Consider the following 27,726-nt stretch of genomic DNA (forward strand, 5'->3'; position numbering starts at 1 on the left):
TGTAACTTTCCTGTGAACAGCGAGAGAAGTTATCGCTACTAGCACTTTCTGGGCATTATGATGGGACGCGGGGTTTGCTTACTTTCACGTGGAAAAAAATGCACAGCTCGAGTTCAGCTTCGGTAGCCATAACCAAGTAGCGTTGTCTTACTGCGGTGGCTGACCTGCACGGTAATCACCAGCTGAACTCAAAATGCCACAACATGTATCCCAAGACAAACATAACCAGTCAAATGAAGATGACACATGGCCTGGTCGTTCAAATTATCACGCTATGACGGTTTGTGGCGTTAGGCTTCTATTGTTTGTACAACCATGTCTTGAGCTGTTACCAATGAAAAGAAGCTGGCGGTAACAGCCGCCTCACGGTCGCACGCACATAGCAGCATATCACTTTACTGAATGCTGCTCAGCTAAATTCCAGATTTTGCCTACCCAGACAAAAAGGCGGACAGGATGTGCGGCGACATTAGTGCTTGATACGACATCTTGTTGCAATATCCACACCGGACATTTGAGTTGTCTTCATGGGGATTTACTACATAAATATTATTACAAGTAACAAGGGGTCACAGTGCATACCCAGTGATACAAATATTGCGAACAATGGGCCCCTGGGCATTCGAATACCCGTCCGTTTCAAAGGCAGCCACAAACCACTAGGCACCATGATAATTGTTAGGCTATTCGTTTACACGAAAACAAGAAAAGATGTCGAGGGCAAGGTGCCGCCAACAACGACCAAACTCTTCCTGATACCAAGCCCCTCGCAAAGCCTCAAAAAGGCTTCAAAGTACAAAGACTTCATTGTCTCCGTCGGCCATCACAATATTGTCCTTTTCAATACCCTCCTGAAGTAGACATTTCATGATAGTATCGGGGGCATCTTCACTTTCGGTTCCATATGTGGCTCCGTCAGAAAACGTCTCGAAATGCCATCTTCTATCAAAGATGCCTTTACGGGATATCTTTGCCAGGCGTACGGACCAAACAAAATCAGACACTGACTGAGCCGATATGGAGACTTCAGACTCTTTTGATACATCAGCGCGGACGGCCGCGTCGACAACTCCCGAGTAGCCACTGCAAGATGTCAGCAACAAAATTTGCAGGTAGAATACGGACCCGTTTCGGTGGTGGAGGTCAGAATTAGAGGTGATTCTTGCGGCGCATCTCGTAAACGGCTTACCTTCCCATTTCTCCTGCCGCCCTGACTCCTTTTTTCTCCGACTTGGAGACCTTTGCCCCTCGTGCGACGGTGATGCCAGTGATCATGTAAAATGACCGGTTAATCGATGGATTCTCCTTGATGTACTTGGAGACCTCTTCAGTGTATAAACTGTCTTCGACGTATGCCTGGGTGGCTTGTACAATGTACGTGTCCAGGGTGTCGAAATGGGAGGCGTTATCAACAGATCTTAGGAATGCCGCACCTGCGCTAGCATTCACTGTGACCCCAGGGACTGCCAACACTTTGGCACCAAGTGAGAGGTTGGCGTTGAGTTGATTGGTCTCTTTCCAGCTGGTATCGTGAGAGTATGTGCGCTGAATCGCCATGTCTGCCGGTATCTCTCTAAGCCCCTGACGGTTGATGACATTGTCAAGATGCCGCAAGTCGGGAATGAGGTGACCAAGACAAATTGGTCCTTTCATAGATCCGCTATCCCCGTCCGGTATGGTTGGCGGCGGGTAATGTCTTTGTTTCAGAACAAACCAACATTTCTGGTCCATCACGAATGACTGCGGCTTCTTCTGGATATGCAAGCAAATGCGCGATAGGTCTGTGAGATTGAGTGTGGTGTTCTGCCTACGGAGTACAATTCAGCAGAGAAGATGTCGGAAAGGAGAGACAAGCTTTGAGCCAGTGGAAAGGTCATCCGCTGGCAGACGGCGAAATCTTATAGCACTTTGCTTGTGACAGCCGCAATGACTCCTGCAGGACCGGCAAATAGCAGGCCGAGACATCATTGCTAGTTGCCTTTTGATGCCGCCTCAGCTCATGGCGACCCAGCTGTCAGCCGCCTCCAACTTTCAGCTTCCCGAACTAATTCCTCGCTCCTGCCCCCCGCCTCTCCCCCGACCGAATCAACACACCACGACACTCCTGAAGAATGCCGGACTCACAATCGACTTGCTACTCTAAAGCAACAACACACGAAGGCCATCGCACCCCGATACCGTCACCACAAGTCACTAAGCCCAAGGCGAGCCAACGCCTGACGACGATAAGAAAAAAAGGAGGAAAGAAAATAAAAGATTGGGTGGCTTCGCAGAGAGACAAACCTCATGGAATGGATATGGTCCCTTCTGCCAATTCGAATTGGCCAATCTCCGACGGCATGGCCGAAGCCCCGCGATGTGAGCCAGGAAGAGCAGGAAGAATATGAAGATCGAGAGGACTATAAAGAGTGCTCGATCAAATTACACAGAGTGCTACGGGAATACTGCCTCTGTCGTTCAAACGACTCCAAGGATCGACAGATACAGGCCACCCTGAGACTGAGCAACGGCAAGGACGCGCAAAGCGGCAACGGGGCCGTCGATTTCGGCCTCTTTTTCTTGAGGCACCCGCACGAGCGTCCCGACGGCCCCGAAAGCCAGTGGCAAGGTGCCCTGATTTGTGTGTCCAAAGATGGGTAAGGCTTCCCGCGCAGCGCCATCAAGCACCGGGCTGACAGTCTGCCACGATGAAGGGTTGAGTCGCCCACCAGCTTCAACGACCCGCCACCATACTCGCCCTTGGCGAGTTCGGCGATACGAGCTGCCGATTTCTGCGAATACATCAGGGAGCAAAACGAGGCCGTGTTCCGGTTCGCCCTGCAGAGCGACCAGCTGTTCTACTCAGAGGCCGAGATACCTTCGCGAGACTTCCTGACGCACCTGCCGAGCGTGCCGCTGTCGGACATACTCGACGATAAACAGCTGTCCGAGAGGGTCAAAACGAAGCTGCTTCTGTCCTGCCACTTGGCGAGGGCCGCCTGGATGTACTACGACTCCGATTGGATGCTGCAGCAATGGACCAACCGCTCGGTTCACTTCATGTTCGAGTGCCGTCCGGAGGCAGAAAAGGCGGTGTTCGTCGACGAGCCCTTCCTACACGCCGACCTCCACAACAACGCCCCGCGGGAGGGCAACCCAAAGTTCAACGTCCACAGGTTCCCCAAGGTCCTCGCATTGGGGATCATGCTCCTGGAGATCGAGCTCGGCATCAGCATCGAGCTCTGTCTCCAAAACGGGGCCGGGTACTTTGGGAAGTGCGCCCAGCTCCCGAGGAACGCAGACCACATACTGGCCATGCGGTTCATGAGAAATCCGCGCCTGTGGAGGTCGAAGGGGACGTTTGACGAACTGAAGAATACGATCGAGTTCTGCCTGGTTCCTGACAACTGGAGGCACCTGTCTGGACATCCGGAGCAGGTCCGGAAAGTGTTGTACGAGCGTGTGGTCAGCCCCCTGTGGAAATTGTACCAGGGGGCCTGGGAGCACCCGAATGCTTCGACCGCGAATCCTATATTGATAGGCGAGCCGGCTCCTAATCCGCCGTTAATTCCCAGACCGCAAGCAACGACCTGCTCTACCGGCTCCGTCGGCTCTGAGAAGGGCACCTCGCCTACAGGAAACGGCGTCAGTGAAACAAGGTACGTCGGAGCTACACCTATCTACTGCTTCCTCCGCCTACGTCGGGCGCAGAACTGATCAGCAAGCGGTAGAACCGAGCCAGCATCCAACCGCTGGTTCCAGCAGCTGGACAAATTCAAGACCGTCACCCGGTACGCAGGGGACAGAGACGGCTTGTCCCCGTTCCCCAAATTCGCCATCCTGGACACCGGCCTCGACCCGGAGTGTGCCAAGTCCAAGGAGTTTGTCAAATTCGTCGACTTTGCCACGACGGACAACACGACCTGTCGCGACGACACCGGCCACGGGACCAGCATCTTCCGGTTGCTGCGGAAGGTGAACCCCGACGTCCGGGTCTTTGTCGGGCGCGTCTGGGAGAACAACCAAGCAACCGGCGACACGGCAGAAAATACTGCGTCCCTAATGACCAAGGTAAGAGGCACCCCCCACCCCCGGGAGATTCACCCCTTCCGGTCGTTGGATATAGCACTCACAATCCCGCGCCGAGCAGGCCATCCGCCACGCGGTGGACGTCTGGAACGTCGACATAGTCATCATGTCGTCCGGGTTCGAGTCGCACTTCGAGCACATGCAAAAGGCCATCCGCCACGCCAACGAGTCGGGCGTGCTCGTCTTCGCGGCGGCGCACAACCACGGCAACCTGCGCAACATCGCGTTCCCCGCGCGGCTGTACCGGGCCAGCCAGGTGCTGTGCATGTTCGCGACGGACGGCGGCGCGCGCGGCCTGACGGCCTTCAACCCGTCGCCGCTGGCGTACGCGCCGTGCAACCTCGCGATCCTTGGCGAGCACATCGACCTCGGCAGCGGCGCGCGCCCGCTGTCCGGCACGTCCTTCTCCACCGTCGTCGGCGCCGCCGTGGCCGGGCGCCTCGTCGACTTTGCGCGCCACCCGGACGTGCGCGCCAAGCTGCGCGAGCCGGGGAACCTGACCAGGGTGGAGGGCATGTCGTCCGTGTTCCGGAGCATGGCCGTCCGGGACGGCTGCTACTGGTGCGTCGTTCCCTGGGAGATCCTGCCGCCGATGGACAAGGACGCCCTCCTGGACATGGAGAACAGGGCTGAGGTGCGGCGCTACGTGCGCGAGAGCATTTCCCGGGCCTTGGAGGCGACGTACAGGACCTAGTCCTAGTTGGGGGGTTGTTCGCAGGCGAATAGGGTTGCATTGTGTACGATTGTCATGCTGCTGTTTATACGGAGATTGAGCTTAGACCGGGGGTGAAGTCGGAGACACGGCGACACGGATGTACAAATTGTCAAAGTCTATAATGTAAGTCGGGGCAGCCCGAACAAGAAGCCAGTCTTCATGAAATCACAAAACCCAAATATTCGAAAGTGCTGGCTCAGAAGGGTGTTGTGAGATGCGGTACGCATATTATTAAGGTGAATTCTAGGATGCCAGGGCAGTAATCTCTCTCTCTCTCTCTCCCTCTCTCTAGAAAAAAAAAAGGTACTTCCTACCGGCAAACCCCCTCCCCATGCACCACGTCCCCTTTTTTGTATGTATGATGCCCAAAATCCCAACGCCAAAATTTTTGGTGTGCAAAGATGCCTTTCCCAACGCCCCTCCCCAAATGCCATGACTTTGTCTCGTGAAAACCCAAACCATGTCCACTCTCACCACTCGCACCTGAACAGCCTCGAAATCAAGGCGGGCACGAATTTGTGGCCTTTTTTTTTTTTCTCTTTCCCACTTCCCCATGTGTTTTTTTCGCTTTGTACCGGCGCGCGCGCGCGACGTCTTCTACAACTCCTCCTGGACGATGACGCCCCACTCGTGCTGCTCGCCGCCGTACATGATGTCCTTGAGCCACTGCTTGATCTTGAGCGTGTACTCGCCGCCCTCGCCGGCGGCGCCCATGCCGATGTTGATGTCGTTGCCGCGGTGGTGGATGAGGGAGATGGGGCACACGAAGAACTGGTGATGCATCGTCAGTCAAACCATTCGCAAGCGGTAGTGGTAAAAGGGGAGAGGGGGGTTAAAACTCACAGCAGTGCCGGCGGCAAACGACTCGACCAGGCGGCCCTCCTTGTCGGCCTCGACGACCTCGTCAATGGTGTAGCGGCGCTCGACGACGTCGACGTCGGCGGGGATGCGCTCGCGCACGAGCTGCAGGACGCTGCGGCGCGTGACGCCGTCGAGGATGAGGCGGTCGTCGAGGGGCGCGGTGACGAGCTCGGTGCGGCCCGTGTCCTTGTTCTTCCAGACGACGAAGTAGTTGCTGGCGCCGGCCTCGGTGCAGTACTGCTCCTGGCCGTACAGCCAGAGGATCTGGCCGAAGCCGCGGGCGCGGGCCTCGGCGGTGGCGAGCAGCGAGGGGCCGTAGTTGGCGCCGACCTTTGCGTAGCCGAAGCCGCCGACCCAGGCGCGGACCATGTCCTCGGGGCTCGTGTGCAGGCGCATGCCGCCGGCGGGGGAGTCCATGACGGGCATGAAGGTGCAGATGATGTAGAGCATGGCCTCGGAGGGGGCGGTGACGCCGAGCTGGGGGTGGGTGCCGATCATGGTGGGGCGGAGGTAGAGGAAGGTGCCGGGGCGGTCGCGGGGCAGCCACTTGGGGCCGTCGACGGCCATGAGGGCGAGGAGCAGCTTCTCGAGCTCGGCGGGGGGGAAGCCGGGGAGGGAGATGCGGGTCGAGGACATGAGCATGCGCTCGCAGTTGCGGTCGGGGCGGAAGATGCGGAGGGCGCCGTCGAAGCCGCGGAAGACCTTGAGGCCCTCGAAGCACTCGGTGGCGTAGTGCAGGACGGAGGCGGTGGGCATGAGGGAGATGGGGCCGTAGGGCTTGAGCTCCGGCGTGGTCCAGCCGGTGCCCGTCTTCCAGGTCGCCGAGATCATGTGGTCGGTGGCGATGGTCTCGGTGCCGGCGTTGGCGGTGGCGAGCTCGGGGACGGCGCGCGGGTTCTTGGTGCGGTTGTAGATGAGCTTGGAGGCGTCGAGCTCCTGGTAGACGGCCGCGGGCTTGCCGTTGGCGGCGCCGTTGGTGCCCTTGCCGTTGGGGAGGGCCTCGAGCTTGTGCTCGATGGCCGAGGAGGTCAGATCGATGTCCTGGTTGCCATGGTGGAGGCTGGGGGAGATTGTGCCGGGAGCCATTGCGGTCGGTTTACACGGAGGTCTGCAGCGTGTGTGTGCGTGAGTGACCGGTGTGTCGAGCGGATATGTCTTGGATATCTAAGACGGAGGGGCGGGAGGGATTGCTGGTTGGTCGGCCAGAAGAAGTGACAGGTAGCACGAGTTCGAGGAACACCCGTTCAAGCGTGTGCGCGCGTGCGTGTATGTATGTATGTATGTGTGTGGGTGTGGGTGAGTTTGAGTGTGTGTTTGCAGGAGAGAGAAAAAGGTGGACGGGGTTCGGCTTAAGATGGGGAGAGGAAGGGGACAAAGCAATGGGGAGCGAGTCGTAGGATGAAGCCGAAACTTAAGTAGGTACAACGGGTGTCACGCTGGGCCCCAAGGTTAGTGACAGATGGAGCAGGTGACTCAAGCGCCAATGCAGAGGGGCGGCGGATCCGCTCCTGAAAAGGGCGGGTTTTTCAGATAACAGGGAACATGATGGAGAAGTCTGGTAGTGCAGCGCAGCGCAGGCGCAGGCGCATGGCATGGATGTGGATGTGGACGGGGTGGAAAGGAAGGGTAAGGGGAGGAAGCAAAAGCAAGCAAGCAGTCTGGTTGCCGGGTTGGTTGCCAGTCCGGAAGCGTGTAAGAGGTCCCCTTCCGACTCGCAAGCCAAGCCGGCCGACAAATCTGCTGCATGGCCATGTGCACTAGAGGGAGAGGGAGAGAGAGAGAGCCGTCCGTCGCCTCTGCCCCGGGGTCCACATAGCATACATACATACATACTACATAGGTATTCACGTAGGAAAGAAAGAAGAGAAAAAAAAGAAACGCCGCAAGGGTTTCTCTGGGGTCCTGTCGTCGCCGTCGCACTGGCTATTCTGGCTGGAGACCGGTGCTGGCGAATTCCCATCCATATCGAGAGATGCCAATGCCGAGCCCGAGACCCCCGGCCGGGGACCCACCAGTGCGTGAGCAGGTGTGAAGCGGCGTAGCAGACTTTATCTCACATCTCATCTCGTCTCCCGACCCTGCCCGTGGCCGGCCCTGATCAAAGGCACATCCTTCGATCGAAAACGGCAGTCTCTGGTCATCCCCACATGGGCAGGCCATTACATTAGCCAGAGATAAGAGAGCCGGGAAGCAAGCCGGGGGGCGGATGGATGGCGAAAATACGGACGAAAAGAGAGAGAAAAAAAAAGAGAGAATGAAGAGTTTTTACTTTCTTTCCAACCCTCAACTCAATCCAGTCTCGTCCTCCCCCGCTAAAGCCGGGACTATCCCACCTCGCGATGGCCACGCTGCAGTCCGAAGCTGAGGACCGGAGAATAAAAAGAATTAAAAAAAAAATCTGTGACGAAACAAGAGGTCAAGCCGCGGCCGCCCATTCGTCGGGGTTTAGTCATTGGGGCGTCAGGTACGGGATACATCTGCATTGCATACGGTACCCGTACTACACACAGCTTTTTTTGTCCCACCACAAGCCGTCGGCCGGCCACGGCTCCAGTCGGTCGACGTTTCTCGCGCGCCCCATTGCGGCTTTGTTGCGCGCGAGCGTCCTCCCGAAGCCGACGGCACGAACACCAGAGGATCCCTCAATGCTACATCCCAATTCGACAATCTGTCTTTCGCGCCCAGCAGCAGTCAGTCCAATGTACCGAATAGACTTGCGTCGGAGCTGATCCCAGGGCAGGCCGTCAAGGTCCGACATCGCACAGTCAACCGCGCCCTTTTGCCCTTGGGCGACATGTCGGACAGGGTTCTGGAGCGTCAATTGACATGTTCGATGGGACGCCAAACCGGTGTCGACGGCGTCGCCTTCCAGGGCCACGGCACGCCCCCCCACCCCTCGTCCCGGGGACAGCGAGGAAAGGGCGGAAATGATGATGAATTCCTTGCCAAGATTTCAAGGTTGTTGGGATGATGCAGCAGCTGGCGGTCCAGGGAGTGAGCATTGGAGAGAGTGCGCGGCGACAACCACCACCAACCAACCCGGACGGCTTTGCCCCTCCAACGAAAGCACACACCCAAAGGTGCGGAATTGGGAGGTGCAGGGCGTGTTATCGCTATCTGCCCCTTGTTACCCCTCCTACCAACCGCGGATAGCCGAGTGTAGGCGATGACGTGGGGAAGGACGCCGAAAGAATCGACCACCCGCTCCCTGGACCGCCCTAGCGGTGTCCCCCAAGGGCGCCAGGTCAGGTATCGCGCGCGCACCCCCCCAACAACGGCACTCGTCTTCTCTCTCTCCCCTCCTTCCCCCCCACCTCCTTTTCCTTCTCGAACATCGGATCGGTTGGCGCAGGCAAGATTGAGGTGCCGAGTGTAACCATTGGAGGCAGGAGGACGAGCTGTGCTTGCTGGCACTGTACCGTAATACCTGTCCGCGAGGGTTGCCGTGCACTCCATCCTATGCGCGCGTGCATGCAGACACGCAGACGTGATGCAGCATAGGTACCACACGGCGCTGGCGCAGGCGTATGCGGCTGCTCGGAGGCCCGGATCCCTCTTCCACGGCGTCCTCACCCCCCTCCTTTTCACCACACACTCTCACCCTCACACTCACTCGCATACTCACTCTCACACTCACACACACTTTTCTCTCTTGCTCTCACCCACGCACTTTCTTTTTTCGTCCGCTTCATGGTCCGTGGGTTTATCTTACCTACATATGACGCGAAACCCCCCCAGGATATGCCAATTTGCCGTCTACTCTCTCCCCTCTGACTGGGCAATGGCGCCGTATTCGAGGTGCCCCCTCCGGCACGGCGCACGCAGGGGGTGGGGACGGGAGGGGAGAGCCAGAGATACATCCATAGTAGGCTCAGCCCTGCAACGCACCGGCGCCGCCCAAGCGGAGGTACGCCCGGTTACAGCTCTGGTCACTTGACGTGAAATGGCGGGGAAACCTTGGTGTGTCGTGTGGCTTGACACCAGCCATTGTTGGGGCTGGCACCCGGGGGGACGGCCATGGCATGACATCTCGACATACCGGGTTGAACCTCCTTTCGCTGCTGCATCGAACAGAGGCGGTCTGGGGGTCTGACAGAAAGATAAGAATGCGAACATGACCGCTCCCCCTCCCCCCTCTTCCTCCTCTTCCCCCGTCCTCACGCTCTGAGACACATTCCATGCCGAAACAGGCAATGCCATGTATCCTGACACGCGGATCGACCCGGCGAGACGGGGGTGAAATAACGTTTGGTGGTTTGGTCCCGTTGGCTTCGTTGATGGCGTGCTATTATTCTTTTGCTGCGTGTCTCTCATCTCTTTTTTTATTTTCCTTCTTCCTGGTTTGTCATCGAACCTGTTGAAGGACGACCGACCGACCGACCTCACTCTGCCCGCACTTTCACTGCTGCCGTGCCCATGCTCGTAAGGATATCCAATTAAACATGCTACTGCCAAATGAGAACTCGACGACGCGCGCGCTCCCAATGAATGAATGAAATGCCTTCTCCCTCTCTCTCTCTCGTCCCACCCCTCCCATCTGAAATAGACAAATACCCGGCGCCGATGGTGCCATTCCCAACTGCTCGCCTCGCTCACTTGCGCGCCCTCTCCGCCTCGCGCTGCGCCTGCTGCTCCTCGAGCAGCTCGCGGTCCCGCGCCGCCGTCTCCCCCTCGGCCTTGATGCCCTTCTTGCGCTGCCGCTCCTCGTACATGTCGCGGCTGCGCATGATGCGCTGCACGATGGTGCCGGCGTTGACCTCGGCGAACTCGTGCACGCCCACCTCCCGCATGATGCCCATCTCCTTGGGCGCCGTGTACGGGTCGTACGTCAGCGGCATGAACGCCGTCGGGCCGTGGTACACGGCGTCCGGCGTGCCCCACGGCAGCGTCGTGAGGTACGCCTTGGTCGGCGAGAAGGGCGCGCCGAAGACGACGGCGTTGACGTACTGCGGAAGTCAGTATGGGAAACCGGGACGGTGGGGGAGGGAGGAGGGAAACGAGGATGGAAAGGGGGAGGGAAAGGGGGAGGGAAAGGGGGAGGCATAGGTCTGTGTTTCGAGGGAATCGACGGTGCTTGCTTACCCGGCACTGCAGCACGCAGAGGCCGCGCTCGTAAATGTTCATGATCGGGTAGTTGATGCCCTTCCAGTGGTTGATCTCGTCGTCCGAGTGGATGCCGGCGACGACGAAGGCGGGCGGGTAGTCGCCGCCCTTGCCGACGCGCTCGTCGACGGCCTGCTGCGAGTACCAGCCGTCCCTGCGGGCGAGCGCCTCCTCGGCCTCGACGACGCGGCGCAGGAACTCGATGTGGCCGCTCGAGAACAGGTCGAAGCCGCCGTCGACGTAGACGACGCGCTGGCCCGGCCGCGGGCCCTTGCCCCGCAGGAAGCGGCGGAAGTCGCCCTTCTCCTCGACGGCGGCCTCGGCCTTGGCCGCGCCCGAGGCCGACCAGAACCACACCTCGACGCCGGGCTCCTTGCCCGTCTCGTCGGTCGCGTAGAGCTGCATGCGCTCCGTCATGGCCGCGGCCTCGGCCCGCGTCTCGGCCGGGGAGGTGCCCTGGCCCTCCTCGCCGGCCAGCCGCTTCTCGAGCGACTTGATGAAGTGGGTCTTGGTGCAGAGCAGCATGCGGCCGACGAGGTCCGTCGTCGAGATGCTGGGCGTGCGCTTGACCACCTTGAAGCGGCCCGCCTCCTTGACGAAGCGGTAGCAGTCGTAGCCGTCGGCGTCCGACGTGATGTCGTCGCCGTGCACGACGTACTTGCACCCGTAGTGGCTGATCCACTCGAGCTGCGTCACGTACGGGGCTCGGGCGACCGACTGCGTCACCCAGCGGCAGGCGTCGACGGCGGCCAACCTGGCCAGTTGTGAGCGCGGCGGTTCCGTCGTCACGGGGGGGATGGGGAAGGAGGAACAGAAATAAGCACGCGAGACCTACCGCTCCTGCAGGGTCATGACCGTCGGGCCCTTGTTCTCGAGGATGGCCTCGTCCGAGTGGACGCCGATGTACAGCTCGCTGCCCAGCTGGCGCGCCTGCACGATAGCTCCGGCATGGCCTGCGGCAGACAACGGTCAGCTTCACCGGCTCGCGAGACCGACCGGGGTCTCGGTTGCCTGCCAAAGGGGGGGCTCACCGTGGTGGAAGAAGTCGAAGCAGCCGTCGATCCAGATGCGCTCCTCCAGAATCTCAGGGGCGGCCTCGCCAGGCGGGTACTCGGGGTCGGAGTTCACCATGATGGATGATGTGGAATGGGTTCTGGTCCTCGAGGCCAAGTAGTCACGAAATCCGGGGGGTGCTGCCCTGTTTTTTTATATGTTGCAAGAAGGGCCTGGCCGTTTTGATGTTGCGTCGATAGAGGGCAGATGAGATGGTGATGCCGACCGTTTCACCGACTAGAGACGGATTTCACATGAGGTTTTGGTGGAACGCACCTCACTGGTCCTGGGAGGCGGTGGCTCGCGATGTCCCGCTCCCGTAGCGGCGCCGTGTGATTGGCGAGGTTCCAGTGCCACAGAGATAGCCGAGACCCCACCAGAGCTTCAGCGGCCGGCCGGCCACACACACGGCGCTCACGGGGCCTCCCCCAGGCTGCCCTCCACCTCCAGCGTGCATCCTCCTCCACTAGGTCCCCCATCACATGTTTTCGTTCGCCCCAGGCCAAGCATGCCATCCCGTCCCGTCCCAACGGTTCTCTCCCACCAACAAGACATCAGACGGGTTGGCACATGTTCCTGACGGGCTTGCTTGGGGTGCTACGCGCCTCTGCCGCGAACCCTTGTCAGCTGATTGAATGCGCAGCAGGGCTTTTCCCTTATCTCGAATTGTTCATTTCTCCTCTGTCAATTTAGACGTCTTTTTCTCCATTGGGCGATGACGATGACAGGCGGGAGGCGCGTGCGGTTCGCCCAGACCGAAGCCAACGCTCCGAACGGCATCTTCACCGAGGCGGCCTAGCTCCAAGCGGATTTTCCCTCTCAATACTCATGCCCAGTTCTGGCTGAGCCTCATATCGCTCCTTGGCCGTCTCCATCGAAAGTTGATTAAGAGCATTCAGGAACAACGCTGCGAAAAACGTGGTTGGGTCCCATCCGCTGTCAGGAACCCGGTCGTCGGCCCCCCCACGTGCACCACGTTGCCAATCGATTGGCCGCGACCGGGATCACCGTCTTGAGCATCGCAGCTATCCGGTGTGCCAATTCACCAGCTCCCAGATTTTTTTCGGGCGCCGTCCCGACTCTGAGCCTCGCCGGTGATTCTTCTAGGGAAATTGCTCCGGCATGGCGCGTCAATGGCCATGGAAAACAACTGGGACCGCGAGCGGGGATGCCGTCGACGGGGTCCTATTTATCCAGAGCTCTCCCCCGCATACAACGCTGCGGTGTAGCCCTCCTCGGTCCTCGTCCTCTTGCGCATCCCGTCGATAACCTCCTCCCGCAGCTTCAAGATGAAGGGTCTCGTGCTTTCCACCGTCCTCGCCCTCGCGCCCGCCGTCCTCGCCGCCTGGCCCCAGGCCGAGGGCAAGTCGATCAAGTACACGTCGGTTCCCGGCTACTTCCTGCAGGACGACAACAGCACCGACCCGACCGGCTTCGACTATGTTGGTTGACTCGCGCGCCTTGGCGTTTTTTTCTTTCTTTGCCCGCTAACTCTTGCGACAGGCCTCGGTCAACTTCGGTCTCATCGACAGGACGTACCCTACCGACAAGCACTTCGACCCGGAGGGCGTCAAGACCCAATGGCAGCGTTTCGAGCACTGGGTCCAGTACCTGAACTCGGGCTGCCGCAAGAGCGACAGCGTCCAGTACAAGCTGCTGTTCATGGGCCGCCACGGCGAGGGCTGGCACAACGCCGCCGAGACCTTCTACGGCACCCCCGCCTGGAACGTGAGTCCGCACCCGGGACGACGCACGACGGCTTTGCCGAGGCTAACACGGCGCAGTGCTACTGGGCCGAGCAGGACGGCAACGCCACGGCTCGCTGGGCTGACCCGCTCCTGACCCCGGCCGGCGAGGCCGAGGCCTACAAGGCCAACGCCTACTTCAAGGACCGGTACGAGACGCAGCTGATGCCCTACTTCGAGTCGTACTACACCAGCCCCCTGATCCGCTGCGGCTACACCGCCAACATCACCTTTGGCGACATCGACCTCCCCGCCGCGAGCCCGTTTGTGCCCACCGTCAAGGAAGGGTTCCGCGAGGGCATGACCGTGCACACGTGCAACTGGCGCTCCAACAAGACGTACATCGAGAACGTGTTCCCGTCGTTCGAGTTCGAGGCGGGCTTCACCGAGTACGACGAGCTCTGGCGGCGCGACGAGGCCGAGACGAGCGACGCGCAGGAGGCGCGGTCCAAGGACGTGCTCGACGACGTCTTCCGCACCGACGACAAGACGTGGCTCAGCATCACGAGCCACTCGGGCGAGATCACCAAGCTGCTCAAGGTGCTGAACCACCGCGCCTTCCGCCTGTCGACGGGCCAGATCATCCCCGTCTTCGTCAAAGCCGAGGTCGTCGAGCCCCAGCCCGAGCCGACCTTCGTCGCCCACGAGCCGTACTCGACCTGCACCGCACCCCCGATCACCAGCATCGCCGGCCAGGGGTGCGTCTGCGCGACGGCCACGACGGCGCTCCTCCCGGCCGCCACGCTCATGTCTGCGTGAGGAGTCACGTAGGGGGCTTTTTCTTCAAGGGGGCGAGGAGGCGGTGCCGTGGGGTGGGATTGGCGCACTAGTAGTAATGTAATCATAAAAATAAACCAAACATTGCACGACAGTCAGTCTTGATGAGTCGCCTGGAAGAAGCCGTCTCGGAAGAAACCGCCTTGAAGGCAAGCGCCATCTGAAGCAGCCGGTCTAAACCGTACAGCAGTCTGAAGCAGGCCGGCTTCGTCTCATGCACCAACTTTGCCACTTGGAAGTCCGTGATGCTTGACGCGGGAAGGCGGCCCGATCGGGGGCCTGGCCTCATATTTCCAGACGACCAGGGATGATCAGCGCTCCCGCTCCGGCGTCTTGGGGTCGCAGCTCTGACAACGGGTGGCGAACCGGGAAATCAACAACAACAACGGTCCCACCAGCGATGTGTAGCCTCGTGCGCGAGGGGCAGAGCGGCATTAAAGGGCGGACATTCCTCTGCCCCGGGGGGGGGGGGGGGGGCGTCCGTCCCACGTGCGACCCCGAGCTTCTGGAATGTTTCAAAACCTGCGTGGAAAAAAAAGAGAGAGGAGGAGGAAAGGGGCCAGGTGAGGCTTGTGCTTCGTGTAGCTCGACGCTTGGGGTGCTGCACGGCTCAGTTGAGGCTCTTATTCTGCTGAATCGACGGTCTGGTCCGGTGGAGAGTGGTGAGACGGGAGGGCAGAGCATGTGCGCAAGCGGACGCGCGAGATCTCGGGAAAAAGGGACCTCGCATGGGCACCGAGAGGGCGGCAGATCTTGCCGCGTTGGCGTTGGCGATGCCCACGGATGATGGTCGTGGGCTGGAGGATTCGGGCGCGATGGAACCGGACGTATTTAGCAGCACCGTAATGCGAGTGGTGGCGGCGAAGGAGCCGCTGGAATGCAAGGGCAAAAGCTTAACACACGGGGTTGGGAATGCTCTGGTTGGCCACCTCTCAGCCGGCAACCGTTCCGTTCTCATTGTGGACGGATATCTCTTGCAGATAGATAGCTAGATATGTAGCTGCTTTGTCTCAATGTGCAGCTTAGACACGAAAACGGGGGGTATCAAAGCCGCCCCCAAAATGTGGCACGCGGCTCGGCGAATTCCCGTTCGCAGCGCATTCCCCCCCTGGATCTGGGCCCCTTCAGCCATGTTAGCCAGCAGCTGTGCTTTTTCCTCCCCGGGCCCATTGTCCCACGGCCCCGGATGTCTTTCTTCAGACGGCCGGAATGGGAGGGCCGTCCCTGACTGGAGAGAGTGTGTGTGCGAGAGAGATGGAGAGTAGGAGAAGAAGCAGACGGCCAGAAACATTGGGGGCTGCCGCACTGCCTATTCGCCATTAGCAGCGAACAAACATGGCCCGGCGCGCAGGGATCAACGCAGCTGGCTTGGACGATGATGTTGATGCGGTTGGACCTCCTCCCCCCGTCTTTCCGGGTGCTCAACTCAAGGGCCAAGGGCGTTGTTTATGTTTCCCATTCGGTTCGGGCCCAATTGGCTCTTGTTCGTCTTCCGGTTGATGCTAATTTCGGACGCGCTTTTCGATGATGCGAGCTCTCTCGCCTTTAATAATGCCGTAACCCCCCGCCGCAGCGTCTCACAAAGCAAAGCCGCCCGCCGACTGCGTCCCCCCGAAAAAGTCGACTCCTTCGTGTGTACTAAGTTCACAGCTTACAAAGGACGGCCGCGAACGGACAGGCCAGCAGACGCTCTCGGAGTGCTACATACTTTTAATTAATACCTACCTACGGACGCACACCTCGTCGAATCCCGTCCGGCTGCATAATCGGCGAGAGGGGGAAAAAGGACCACAACCACCCGCAGCACATCATCCCTCGCCCGACAAACAAACCTCCGCCCCCCCAGTCGAACCCACGTCCGACATCCGCAAATCCACGTCCAAACACACCCCCCAGCATCCGTCCACTGACAGAAGTGTCCCACGTTGCATCCCACCCCATCGCAAGCAGGAACAAAACAAAAATAAAGGACAGAAACCTGCCCTGGATATCCTGCATCACGCACCGTCACAGGCCCCGTCTGGACTCGACAAACGACCGCAACCCCTCGCCTCCTCCGCGTCGCCTGTCCCCATTTCTCATTAAACTCGTCCTGCAGGCCAGCTCCTAGCTCCAATCTGTCCGAATCGTGGGCTGCGTCAAGTACCGCAATTGGGGGCATCGCGCGCTACCTTAATCTTACGTCCTGCCGCCATCGAGCCTATTCCCTCCCACCTTGTCGTCAGCGAAAACCTGGCAGAAAAAAAAGTGGCCTCGGTGTCTGCCAGCGACCAACCGGAGAGCGAGCAGACGAGCCAAAGCAAGTCATAGTGCCAAGCAAGGGGGGAAGACTGCAGCCGAGAAGGATCACGCGAAAAGCATCGCAAAAGGGCCAACGGAGACGCTCTGATCGGTCCCAGCAAGCTTTCCAGTCCGCCCTGGCCAGGCAAGGCAAAGGAACCTCTCCAGACAAAACCACCAGCCAGCCAGCCAGCCAGCCGCACCACCCACCGGCACCACCTCCAAAGGCTCCGGGCCAATACCACCCACGACCACTCCGCCGATCCCATCGGGCCCTCGCCCGCCCTCCTTCGCCGGACTCCTGAACCTGGTTGCTGGCCCCCTTCTTCCCTGACGAAACCCGTCCCCATCACCCCGTCCTTCCCAGGTTGCCAGGCTCCTAGGGCCCCCAACCAACTCAAGACATGCAGCGATCCGGCACAACACCCGCGGCGGCCAATGCACCATTCTTCTCGTCCTCCTTCTTCTCCTCCTCCTCTTCAAAATCCCGCCCAGGCACATCCTCGGGCGAGCAGCAGCAGCAGCAGCAGCAGCAACAGCAGTCACAGCAATCCCAGACAATACAGCCGCCGCAGCCGTCCCCCTTCTTCCCGCCGCCCCTCCAGCCGCCCACCGCCTCCAACGTCCTGCTCAAGGACCGCAAGAACTCGTTCGGCCGCAAGGCCTCCTTCAGCTCGCCGTCAAAGTCCAAGCGCCGCGCCAACAGCTCCAGCTCCGGCGGAGGAGGCAATGTCGTAGTCACCGACCGCAACGTCCCGCCCGCCCTCCCCGACTTCGCCCTCGCCGCCGCCGCAAAGATCACGCGCGAGTCCGACAACGTCCAGAGCCCCGCCTCGGCCGACAGCTTCACCAGGATGCTCAGCCGCACGCAGACGGGCTCGACGAGCCTCGCGCCCAGCGACCGCCTGCAGCCCATGCCCCCGACCTCCGCGACGCACCCCAACATGTGGCAGTCGAGCGAGTCCGTCGTGCTGCACATGCAGATGCAGGAGATGGCGAACAAGAGGATATCAACGTTGGACTATCTGCGCAAAGCGTATGTGGCCCGCCCCCCTTCCCCTTCCCCCTCCCCCCCCCCTCCTTCACACAGAGAGGTCGCTGACTTGGACCGGGACAGACACGAAGGCCGAGTGTACTGGTTCAACACGATCCTCTTCGACAAGCCCGACCTGGCGCGCATGCCCTCCTTCGAATCGCGGAAGCTCGCCCGCCGCGCCACAAACTACCTCCTCCTCGGCCTCTCCCTCCCGACCATCGTCGACCTCTACGCAAACACCCCCATCGAGTTCCTCCGCAGCCTCAACAACCTCCTCCAGGAGTTCGAGTCCTTCCAGCAGCTCCACAGCGAGGGCGGCGGCTCCACCAGCTCGCTCTCGCGCGCGCGCCTGCCGTCCATGTTCCGCCGCCAGGGCGGCAAGTCGCGGCGCAGCACGAGCGGCGCCAACGACATCGGCTACCCCCTCGACTCGGACTCGGCGGGCGGCGGCAGCTACGGCGGCATCGGCGGCTCGTCGAGCGCCAGCGCGAGCGTCATGTCGTTCGCCACCAGCGACAACGACCTGCTGCCCGGCGAGGTCTACACGCACCTGCTGACGCCGTCGCTGCCGTTCGAGCCTGACTTTTACGAGACCTTTGCCACGCTGTGCGAGGTGCTCATCGACGTCTACACAAAGGTCCTCAGCCTGGTCCCCACCCCGCGGGAGACGACGGCCCCCGTCGCGGAGCTCTTCGCCAAGGCCGACGCCAAGGTGCGCAAGATCATCGTGCAGGGCGTCGTCAAGGAGTTCGAGGACAGCAGCAGGACGCACATCAAGACGGAGATAGCAAACATTGGCAAGGTGGTCCTCGGCGGCCTGATGTGACCGACCGGGCAAGGGGGACGATATGATGTGATGTACATGGACGGGATCATGTCTGATATGACCTGCATTTTAATGGAGTTACTCTTTTGGTTTTTTGGGGACGACGGGCCGGTCTGTACGAGGCGATGTAGTTGGGCGCAGGGGATCAAACAATGGGTCTTAAAGATATACCACATTCAATCAAGTGAAATTTCTTTCTTATTATTCAAGTTTTTTTCCTCTTCTATGATGATGAGACAAGGCTGGAGGCCATAGTCTAGGAATTCTATGTAGATAAAAAAGAAGTTTGAAGAAGTGTTCATCAGATACCATAACGCATTTTTTGTCGTCACAATGGCGGCCCCTAAGGACTCTCACCTCAGTGCTTGACTCTATTTTGGTAATCATCATCGAACGTTTTTGTGTGTTTGTGGACAAACATCTCGTCGGCCCAGGGCATCATAGACGGGGAGACTTCCCACGAAGTCCAGAGTGTAGGTGCCTAGCCCTGTGCGGGCCGAACAAGACGTTGTCCGAGGTTGAACCCCCCTCGCACCGAGAATAAGCCCCATCGAGTAACTCGCCCCCCGTGAAGAGGACGAGCAATCGCATACCTGTCGATCTCGACAAAAGACTCCTCCGACCGACCCTTGAATTCGCCCAGCAAGCGACCACCCCGCGCGGCCACCCCGTCATCGAAGACCCCCCCAAGCCCTAGCCAAGCACACCGAGATCCCGATCCCAGGGCGCGGACTCATATCTTCGTCCATATGGTCCCCAGGACAAGGACACTCAGGGCTCGGCAGGGTAGGAGGCCGACGATGTGGCGACGGGGCAGGGCGGAGGGGGAGGCCATTGCGTCTGGACGCAGGTCTTGGAGGTCAGCCGCTGTGCTTCTATGGCGGCGCGTTTCCGCGGCGTTTTTCTCCTCCCCCGCGAGGGGGAGAATAACGTGTGTCCGGGGACTTTCTCCCAAAGCTTGACGTCGACCCCGAGAGGTCGAGACGCCCTCCAGGAGGAGGACGTCTCTGTTTGTGAGCTTCGATGGCGATTTGTCGGACGAGAGAGGGTTGGAGAGGAAGGAGAAGAAGGAACAAGAAACGCGAAGCTCGAGAATCTTTTTAAAGGAAAAAAAACCAGGTCGCTAGGCGGGCGGTGGGGCGCGGTGTGGCTTAACAGCGGGGCATGTGTGGCTGCTGTGCCTGCAGCTACCGTCCACAGACAGGCAGAGAAGGGAGCGGAGGCACGCAGGCAGCCCAGCCTTGTGGCTTTGCAGCCAATGGGGAAGCAGCGTTCACTTTTCGCATCGCGACTGCCTTCTTGCCTGGATAGATAGCTTTCACGCAGGACTGGTTTTCAGCAGCTATTTGAGGCTCGCCGACCTTTACTCCCCCCTCAATTGTCCGACCAGGCACCTCGAACCCGAACCACTTGCTCTTCATCGCTCAAACAGCGTCGCAAAGCTCCTTTTTTTTTTTTCTTTCTCACCGCGCAACCCTCCCCCCCTTCGACCGACAAACCCAACGACACCATGTCCGGCCTCTTTGGCAGCGCGTCGTCGGCGTCGTCGAGCAACACCCTCGGCGACCTGAAGCAGGACATCGCCCTCACCAACCCGCCAGAGGACAGCATCTCCGACCTCGCCTTCTCCCCCGCCCAGAACCAGGCCAGCGACTTCCTGGCGGTGTCCAGTTGGGACAAGAAGGTCAGGATATACGAGATCGCGCCCAACGGCCAGAGCGAGGGCAGGCACGCCTACGAGCACGATGGCCCCGTGCTCAACTGCGACTTCTCCAAGGTATGACGGTGCTCCCCCTGACGCCGCGTACGGCCCCAGCTAACCCGACCCGAACAGGACGGCACAAAGGTCATCTCCGGAGGCGCCGACAAGGCCGTAAAGGTATGCGACCTCGGCTCTCAGCAAACAATCAAGATCGGCGAGCACGACCAGCCCGTCAAGTGCGTCCGCTTCTTCGACTCGGCCAACGGCCCCATGGCCGTGTCCGGCTCCTGGGACAAGACGGTCAAGTACTGGGACATGCGCTCGCCTACGCCCGCGGCGACGCTGACCTGCCAGGAGCGCGTCTACTCGATCGACGTGCGCAACGACCTGCTCGTCATCGGAACGGCCGACAGATACATCAACGTCGTGGACCTCAAGAACCCGACCAAGTTCTACAAGACCCTCCAGAGCCCTCTCAAGTGGCAGACGAGGGTCGTGAGCTGCTTCACGGACGGCGCCGGCTTCGCCATCGGCAGCATCGAGGGCCGCTGCGCCATCCAGTACGTGGAGGACAAGGATGCTAGGTAAGTCCCGGGGGACACGCAAGTCCCGGGGGACACGCAAGTCCCGGACGTCGCAGGTCCGCAGAAAGCTAACGCCGCGCAGCTCCAACTTCTCCTTCAAGTGCCACCGCGACCCCCCCGCGAACAACGTCACCAACGTCTACGCGGTCAACGACATCTCCTTCCACCCCGTCCACGGCACGTTCAGCACGGCGGGCTCCGACGGCACCTTCCACTTCTGGGACAAGGACGCCAAGCACCGCCTCAAGGGCTACCCCAACGTCGGCGGCAGCATCACGGCCACGACCTTCAACAAGAACGGCTCCATTTTCGCGTACGGCATCAGCTACGACTGGAGCAAGGGCTTCCAGCACAACACGCAGCAGCTCCCCATCAAGGTCATGCTGCATCCCGTCCAGGGAGACGAGTGCAAGCCTCGCCCGACCATGAAGAAGCGGTGAGGGGGGAGGCAAGGGAGCCGCGCGGGAGCGGCATTGAAGATTCAGATCAGTTTATGGCGGGTGCGCAAAAGAAGCTGGGGCATGGGCGGCCCGGGGCAGGCAGATATCAAGCAGCAGCTGTGGCGCCGGGCGGGATACCTGTGTAATGTACGAAGGGAGAAAAGGAGGAAGGGGGGCTTGAAGAATTTAGAGCTGCCCAGGGCAGACAGACTCGGCAACAACAACAACCACAATCAATTTCATGGAATCGCGGGATCGTACTCGCGAAAAAGGAGTGTAAGGCACACAGGGGCGATACCAAATTGGCAATCAAAAGTTACAAACATCACCGCACGTATCTTCGTGCGCCTGCCTGTCACGGGAATCAAATGAAGACCAAGAGAGTGTTGATAAGAAGATCTGCCTTTTTTTTTTTGTTATGCGAGATCCCGAATTTTTGAGCCGTAGAATTCCATAGTGCTTCTCGTACCCAATTTCAACCGAGCCATCTTTCTAAACCCGTTCCTCTTACTCGGACGGAGGGTTTGATGATGCCCGTATCCCAGTCAACCCATCGCCTTGGTTCCTTTCTCTCTTTCTTCCATCTCATCAATTGGTGATTAAAACCCTGGTAGTAGTAAAAATAACCCGTGACCCGTTGCGGCCGCCTTCCCGGAGCCGGCCCAACCACAAAGTAACCCAACAAAAAAAAAGGAATACCCAACCAACCAGCCGCTTTGCTTTCTAGTTTCACATCATGATAGTCATCGTCCTCTCTCTCTCTCTCTCTCTCTCTCGTGTCATTTCCCCCACAACCCTTTTCGTGGGTTGAGGAGCGTCGTCTTCCCCAGGGGGGTTGAAGAAAGCAGGGGTGCTCTCATTCACCCACCAGAGCCCCGACAGCTTAGAAGCTTAGAAGGCGGGCTTCTGCTGGGCGGACCCGCCGCCGACGACGCCGTCGACGAGGCCGTTCCACAGGCTCCGGAGGGAGGGGCCCTCGGCGTCGGCGGGGGCGGCGTCGCTCTCGTGTGCCCACTTGAGCTCGACGCCGTCGACGCCGAAGCCCTCGACCTCGGTGAGGGCGGAGGCGGTGGCGACGTTCTCGGGGTGGGCGGCGACGATGGAGATCTGGGGCCGGGAGAGGGGGAGGTCCTCGGCGGCGGCCTCGTGCGCGTAGGGGGGCTGGTGCTTGGTGGTGAAGGAGTCCGGGAGGAGGGGCATGCGCATGCCGGCGAAGTCGCTGTTGGCGGCGGCGGCGGCCTCGTGGCTGAAGGGCAGGACGGTGTAGTCCATGGAGGCGAGGGGGCGGGAGGCGCCGCCGGCGCCGGCGGTGCTGGAGAAGGTCTGCATCTGGCGGTGGTGCGACGCCGAGGAGCGGGTGGGCTGCGGGGTTGGGCGGTGGGTTGTTGTGAGGGTGCGGGCGGACTGTGGTTGTTTGTTAGTTTTGGGGGGTGTTTTGGAGGGGGGAAGCTGAGCCATGGGTTGATGGCTTGGATAGGGGAAAGACTTACGTCGTGCTCGCGGGGGCTCCGGTTCTGGAGGAGCTCGGCGTACTTGGGCATCAGGACGGCGCCATGGTTGATGTTGTAGTGCGACTCGAGCAGGCCGCTGGAGCGGCTGGCCGTGGCGGCCGAGTTGATGGAGCGGGTGAGCTTGGAGACGGGGGCGGTAATGCGCGACATAGTTGGGGTTTAGGGGGGTTTGTTGGTTTTCGGAATCTGATTCAAGTAGGGTTTGTTGTATTGTCAAGTGCCGACCAGGCTGTTTGGGGTAGACGGCGGAGGTTGGAGGAGGAGCGGTGGTGAGGTGTGGTGCGGTTGATGGAGGTGGTGATTAGACGCGAAGACGCAGTTTCGGCTTGGGGCTGGGTATGCGGGCACAGAGTTTATAGGCGCGGGGAGCAGATGGATGGTGAAGTCGTTGCAGAAGAGGTTGGACGGTGGGAGGGGAGGAGGTGGGAGTGGCACGGCAGATATACATACGCACGGAGGAGGGAGGAGGAGGAGGGCGGGAGAGGGGCCGACGAGAGATCAGAGACAGAGCTTCATACACTCACACACTCACACACACACGCATACACTCACGCACGCAGGCTCGCTCGCTCACTCATACACACGCGCAGCACGCTGCAGACACACAACACTCTCATACACACCCCTGGCCTGGAACAGCTGGACGGGCTAGGTTGGATGGATGGGCGTGGATGGGACGGGATGGGCGGTGGGATTGACTTGACTGGGACGGATGGATTAGTGCTTGCCGGGCCATGGGCCTGCGTCCAGGTCTGGGATCGGGGGTGGGATGGGACGAGATGGAAACGGTGGAAAGAATGCCAGGTGAGTCGAGGTAGAGTACATGGCGCCGCGGGAGACGAGGGATTGGGGTCAAAGTACCGGTCGCACTCATCGTCCGTGTTGGAGGTACGAGGCAGGTGGATGTACCCGGAGGTCCGGTGAAGGACGGAGGCGCAAGCATGGTTTGGCGGAGAGCAAGCCGGCTGCCGGTGAGGTACCCCTGCCAGGCCAGGCCAGAGGGAGAGATGGGGAGGAGAGATGGGGAGAGACAAGGAGAGAGAGAGAAAGGTACGTACCTGGGGACTTGTGAGAGAGGTGAGTGAGGTGGCCTGGTATTGTTGGGGAGGATCCAATCAGACGGGCAGGGGACCGGTCGTGGTATTTTTGGTTGGTTGAGTGGGGGATGGACGTACGTGTCGGCATGCATCTGCTGTCCAGCGTCGGTTATGTACACCACTACATAGTATATACTATACTATACCACTTACAGCTCTGCAGTGTAGTGCGGTGGTCTGGGTAGTCTACCTGCAATGCACGCTATTATGCGATTCTCACCCGCCCTACCGTATGTTATGCACGACACTGGCAATGTCCCCGAATGCATTCGCCTCGGCCTGGCACCCGCCAGGTTTAAAGAGTGTACCGAAATGCCGACAGGTCTAGAGCCCGGCCTGGCGACATCCATTCAGAGGGGGGCCCCCCCTTGGACCTGTCCTGACCTGGGAGGTACACGCGAGCGAGTGCGCTGTGAAAAAAAAGTGGCCCTATTCGCATAGCGAAAGAGAAAGAGAAAAAAAATATGGATAACCTTTAGGTAAACCGCCCGATCGACGGGACCGCGTGAGCTGACGACGGGAGGGGAATGGCGCGGCCGTGGGATGTGCGGCATGCATCTCTACGGTGGCCGCTGGATCTGGCTTCGGGGCCCGAGAGGCGGTGTTCGGTTTCGTGGACTGACTTCCCTAGGCCCCTCTCAGCTAATGTTGGACGCCTGTCTCTCGAGATGGAACGGCATCCGTTTGCAGAACGGGGACACTCTCGAGAGTGGGGGGCAAGAATCCAAAACCAAGACAAGGGGGGGCAGAGGCGCCGAGAGAGACAAACAAACAGAGAGTTGGGCAGACGGGCAGGGAGACGGAGAGACAGAGACACAGAGACATACACACAGACAGACAGGCAGGCGGGCAGACAGGCAGGCAGATAGACACGCAAATGGCCAGACACAGAGAAACGGCGCTGCTAGAGCTGCACGTCTTGGGTGGTCAGGCACTTGGATGAAGCAGCTTCGTGACCCTGCCAAGGCGGGCACCGGACGGGTGTTAGTGTGCTGAAGAGCGTGCTCGAGTTCCCATAGCGCGCGCGAGGATGGATAGATGGGTGTATGGGTGGATGGATGCTCTGCTCTCCTTTCTAGGGGCCCCGCGGACAAAGTAGGAATCGAAACGAGGCATCAATGTGTACATAGTATGTGCATGTATGTGCATGTTTGTATGTGTCACTCTGCTTGCGAGTCTAGACTAGTGCGGGCTGCGAACTGTCTTTCGGGTGTCAGATTGTCAGATTAGCAATCGTGCAGTGGGGGATGGTGTGAGAAGGGGTGGAATGACGAGAGAACTCCGAAGAGGGTGAGGAGCACGAAGAGCCAAGGGAGTGAAGTGAAGGGCTGCTCTGCCAGCTCGAAATGCGCCGGTCGAGCAACAGAGCAGAGACAGCTCGCCAAGAGCGAGCATCAGACAGCCACGTTCCAACGCTTCCATGGTCCTCTCTGCACCACCATAGTAAGGCGTGCATACCCGGCGGTGCCGATAAGCGGCTGGATAGGTACGGTGTTTGGACACGCTCAACAGAAAATAGAGACACCCATATCTTACCCATATCTTATCCGGCATGGCTGGCTCGGGGCCGGCAAGGAGGCGAATGAATGCTGGCAGGCAAGCAAGCAAGCAAGCAAGCACCAAAAGCAAGGAAGTAAAAAGTCAATCACTGCTTTTTTGTCTTCTCCCCCCCGTCCCATCGCATGACTAGTCCCCAGGGCGCCAATCTCGCGGACCAAGGTCCCTGTGTACATACAGCAAGTGCGTACGTGGATGGTGTCCACCGCCTAGCCGCTTTGGCTGTTGTCTGTATATCTTCAGTGTGTTGACGATGCATACACTACTACACTACGGGCACGACTCCACGCATACGATAATGGGTCTGTAGATCAGTGGCATCCATCGAAATGCTTGTTGAGCTGAGTTGAGTAGGCCGTGCTTTTGTTGTTGACTCAGGTAGTTGGGAGCAACTCTGTTTGACCTGTCAGTTTGGCCGGGGGGGGGAACCCGACGCGAGCTGGAGCAGGAACAGGAACAAGACACCAGGGGGGGGATGAAGATGACGGCCCTGCCAAACCTCCCAGTCGGGAAGAAAAACCAAAAAAGCTTCGAGACGTTGAGGAGCTTGGGCCACAGCGGGTCCTCCCCGGTACATGCACGCTGCCTCCCGTTTCTCCACCACACCATACCGGCGTACCTAGTGTGTGCGCTCACTCACACACGCACCACTCATACACGCACCATTAGCACTCCTCGCTCCTACACCTCACCAGAGAGAGAAAGGAGTGTGTGTGTGTGAGAGAGTGAGAGAGATAGAGAGAGAGCGAACCGCCGTCGTCGGCCAACACGAACACCCCCCAATTCGACTTTGCTAAGGCACGGCTGGCCTGCCGCTTGACCATCATTCACCGAGACGCGCATTGGCGCTTCTCCCTCGTCCCCCCACTTGTGTCCATTCTCTCCATTCTCTCGCCCTTCTCCCCCCCTCGCATCTGGGTAATTCTGTTTCTGTTTGCACGTCCGTTCTCGTCGTGCCAGGCTCGTCTTGGAACCTTCTTCGCCGCCAGCCTGCCCGCCTCCAGCGATCCCGAATTGGCTTGGTTCTCTCTTCCCTGCCACGCCTGCAACCCAAAACATGCTGGCTGTCCTAGCTCCCTGCCGTCTGGGGGCACCTGCGACCCCATGATCGCCCGCGTCGGCTGGGCATGCCTTGATGGGGTTCATCTGCTCGACGTGACTGGTGGTTGGTCACCCCCCCAGCTTACGGATACCGTGCCGTCCACATTCAGAAAGGGGATGCAGAGCCCTGAGCTCCGATAAATGCTCCCTGGGCCAAGGCCAAACAGCCAATCTGGTGGAGATTGCAGATTGTGTGTGTGTCGCCGGTTGGAAGCATAAAAGCATAATAAACAAGTTGGCAACGAGGCGGGCACGGCGAAGCGACCGATAGGCCTCGATGCCCAGGAGCCCGGCCAATGTACACTACATGGTGAGATTGACTCCCAGCAAGCTCCCTCACCGCTTGGGGTTTGGGTCCCCGTCCCGGCTACGGTGCCGCTGTCGTTCGTCGAATCATGTCTGGGAGCAGCGCCGGTGTGATTGGCCAGGGAGATGGGCGATCGGCGCATCGCCAGATCGTTGGGAAACCTTTCCCCGTCTCTTCAGTCTCCGCCAGCAGTCGCGGACAACATGACAGGCACGGCGAGCTGTTCTCCCACTCGAGCTCTCTCGGTGCCAGCTGTTGGTGCGGGCCACTACTGCTGTGGATAAGCCGCCTTGCATTTTGGACGGCGGGCTAAGTGCCGTTACTCGGAGCACACAGCATGCATCACTCTTTCGTCGTCTTCAATGTCCCGTCATCTTCTCTACACGCCGCCAACTTCCTCGAGAGGCTTATGCAGGCTACGCTCCAAAGTTCGGACGGCGTCTCGTCTTGCTGTCCACTGCTCGGAACCGGTGCTCGGAGGCTCGGCGATACTTGCTTCATGAATCAGAAGAATCAAAACCACGCAGCAAGACATGGGATACTTGCGAACCAAGTGGTAGAGTGACGACGGCAAGTGTCATGAAAGCACCGAATAAACCCCAAGGTCCCAATATTCTGATACCCGCGCCATGCAGGAGCAGGAGGAGAGAAGACGAGTGAATGTCGCGCCGAAGTTCAAACCGTCCGTGGCCGTGGGGGTCGTTTGGACTTTTTTTTGGTCGCCGGGAAACTCAAAGCGAGTCTGTGCAAGGAATCCAACAGAACCCGTGCCCCGGCCCCAGTCGCTCGAGGGACAGACGACGGGCTCCGACGTTTTTTGTCGCCTTTTTCTCTCTTCCTTTCTTTTTCAGCCCTGTATTTTTAGAATCTCTGGGTTTTGGGTCGGCGGCGGCCGTGCCACCATCGATACCTTTGGCGTGTCGAGACCGATGCCTCTCATGGCATAGACGGACATCTACCCGT

General features: G+C 59.6%; 8 protein-coding genes across 8 annotated transcripts; 4 read left to right on the plus strand and 4 right to left on the minus strand.

The window, feature by feature from the left end:
* Positions 1-788: 788 nt before the first annotated feature.
* Positions 789-1,557, minus strand: EsH8_V_000086 (uncharacterized protein; the record flags this gene model as incomplete). Its single annotated transcript, XM_083272602.1, has 2 exons — positions 789-1,083; positions 1,190-1,557. 2 exons carry the CDS (start codon positions 1,555-1,557, stop codon positions 789-791), a joined length of 663 nt encoding a protein of 220 aa, XP_083125317.1.
* Positions 1,558-2,286: 729 nt separating this feature from the next.
* EsH8_V_000087 (uncharacterized protein) lies at positions 2,287-4,762 on the plus strand (the record flags this gene model as incomplete). The annotated part of the gene is made up of 4 exons (XM_083272603.1): positions 2,287-2,636; positions 2,694-3,638; positions 3,711-4,050; positions 4,106-4,762. 4 exons carry the CDS (start codon positions 2,287-2,289, stop codon positions 4,760-4,762), a joined length of 2,292 nt encoding a protein of 763 aa, XP_083125318.1.
* Positions 4,763-5,380: 618 nt separating this feature from the next.
* EsH8_V_000088 (aminotransferase) lies at positions 5,381-6,730 on the minus strand (the record flags this gene model as incomplete). The annotated part of the gene is made up of 2 exons (XM_083272604.1): positions 5,381-5,554; positions 5,627-6,730. The coding sequence occupies 2 exons, from the start codon at positions 6,728-6,730 to the stop codon at positions 5,381-5,383; spliced, it is 1,278 nt and encodes a 425-aa protein (XP_083125319.1).
* Positions 6,731-10,236: 3,506 nt separating this feature from the next.
* On the minus strand, positions 10,237-11,878 carry EsH8_V_000089 (ethanolamine-phosphate cytidylyltransferase; the record flags this gene model as incomplete). Its single annotated transcript, XM_083272605.1, has 4 exons — positions 10,237-10,590; positions 10,727-11,501; positions 11,583-11,700; positions 11,779-11,878. 4 exons carry the CDS (start codon positions 11,876-11,878, stop codon positions 10,237-10,239), a joined length of 1,347 nt encoding a protein of 448 aa, XP_083125320.1.
* A 1,211-nt stretch (positions 11,879-13,089) lies between these two features.
* On the plus strand, positions 13,090-14,304 carry EsH8_V_000090 (histidine phosphatase superfamily; the record flags this gene model as incomplete). Its single annotated transcript, XM_083272606.1, has 3 exons — positions 13,090-13,242; positions 13,304-13,528; positions 13,585-14,304. 3 exons carry the CDS (start codon positions 13,090-13,092, stop codon positions 14,302-14,304), a joined length of 1,098 nt encoding a protein of 365 aa, XP_083125321.1.
* Positions 14,305-17,006: 2,702 nt separating this feature from the next.
* Positions 17,007-18,464, plus strand: EsH8_V_000091 (uncharacterized protein; the record flags this gene model as incomplete). The annotated part of the gene is made up of 2 exons (XM_083272607.1): positions 17,007-17,638; positions 17,720-18,464. 2 exons carry the CDS (start codon positions 17,007-17,009, stop codon positions 18,462-18,464), a joined length of 1,377 nt encoding a protein of 458 aa, XP_083125322.1.
* Positions 18,465-19,974: 1,510 nt separating this feature from the next.
* EsH8_V_000092 (RNA export factor GLE2) lies at positions 19,975-21,190 on the plus strand (the record flags this gene model as incomplete). Its single annotated transcript, XM_083272608.1, has 3 exons — positions 19,975-20,241; positions 20,299-20,750; positions 20,833-21,190. The coding sequence occupies 3 exons, from the start codon at positions 19,975-19,977 to the stop codon at positions 21,188-21,190; spliced, it is 1,077 nt and encodes a 358-aa protein (XP_083125323.1).
* Positions 21,191-22,081: 891 nt separating this feature from the next.
* On the minus strand, positions 22,082-22,851 carry EsH8_V_000093 (uncharacterized protein; the record flags this gene model as incomplete). The annotated part of the gene is made up of 2 exons (XM_083272609.1): positions 22,082-22,594; positions 22,681-22,851. 2 exons carry the CDS (start codon positions 22,849-22,851, stop codon positions 22,082-22,084), a joined length of 684 nt encoding a protein of 227 aa, XP_083125324.1.
* Positions 22,852-27,726: the final 4,875 nt, after the last annotated feature.

This window comes from Colletotrichum jinshuiense, chromosome 5 (assembly GCF_051148585.1).
Source record: "Colletotrichum jinshuiense chromosome 5, complete sequence".
Lineage (NCBI taxonomy): Eukaryota > Fungi > Ascomycota > Sordariomycetes > Glomerellales > Glomerellaceae > Colletotrichum > Colletotrichum jinshuiense.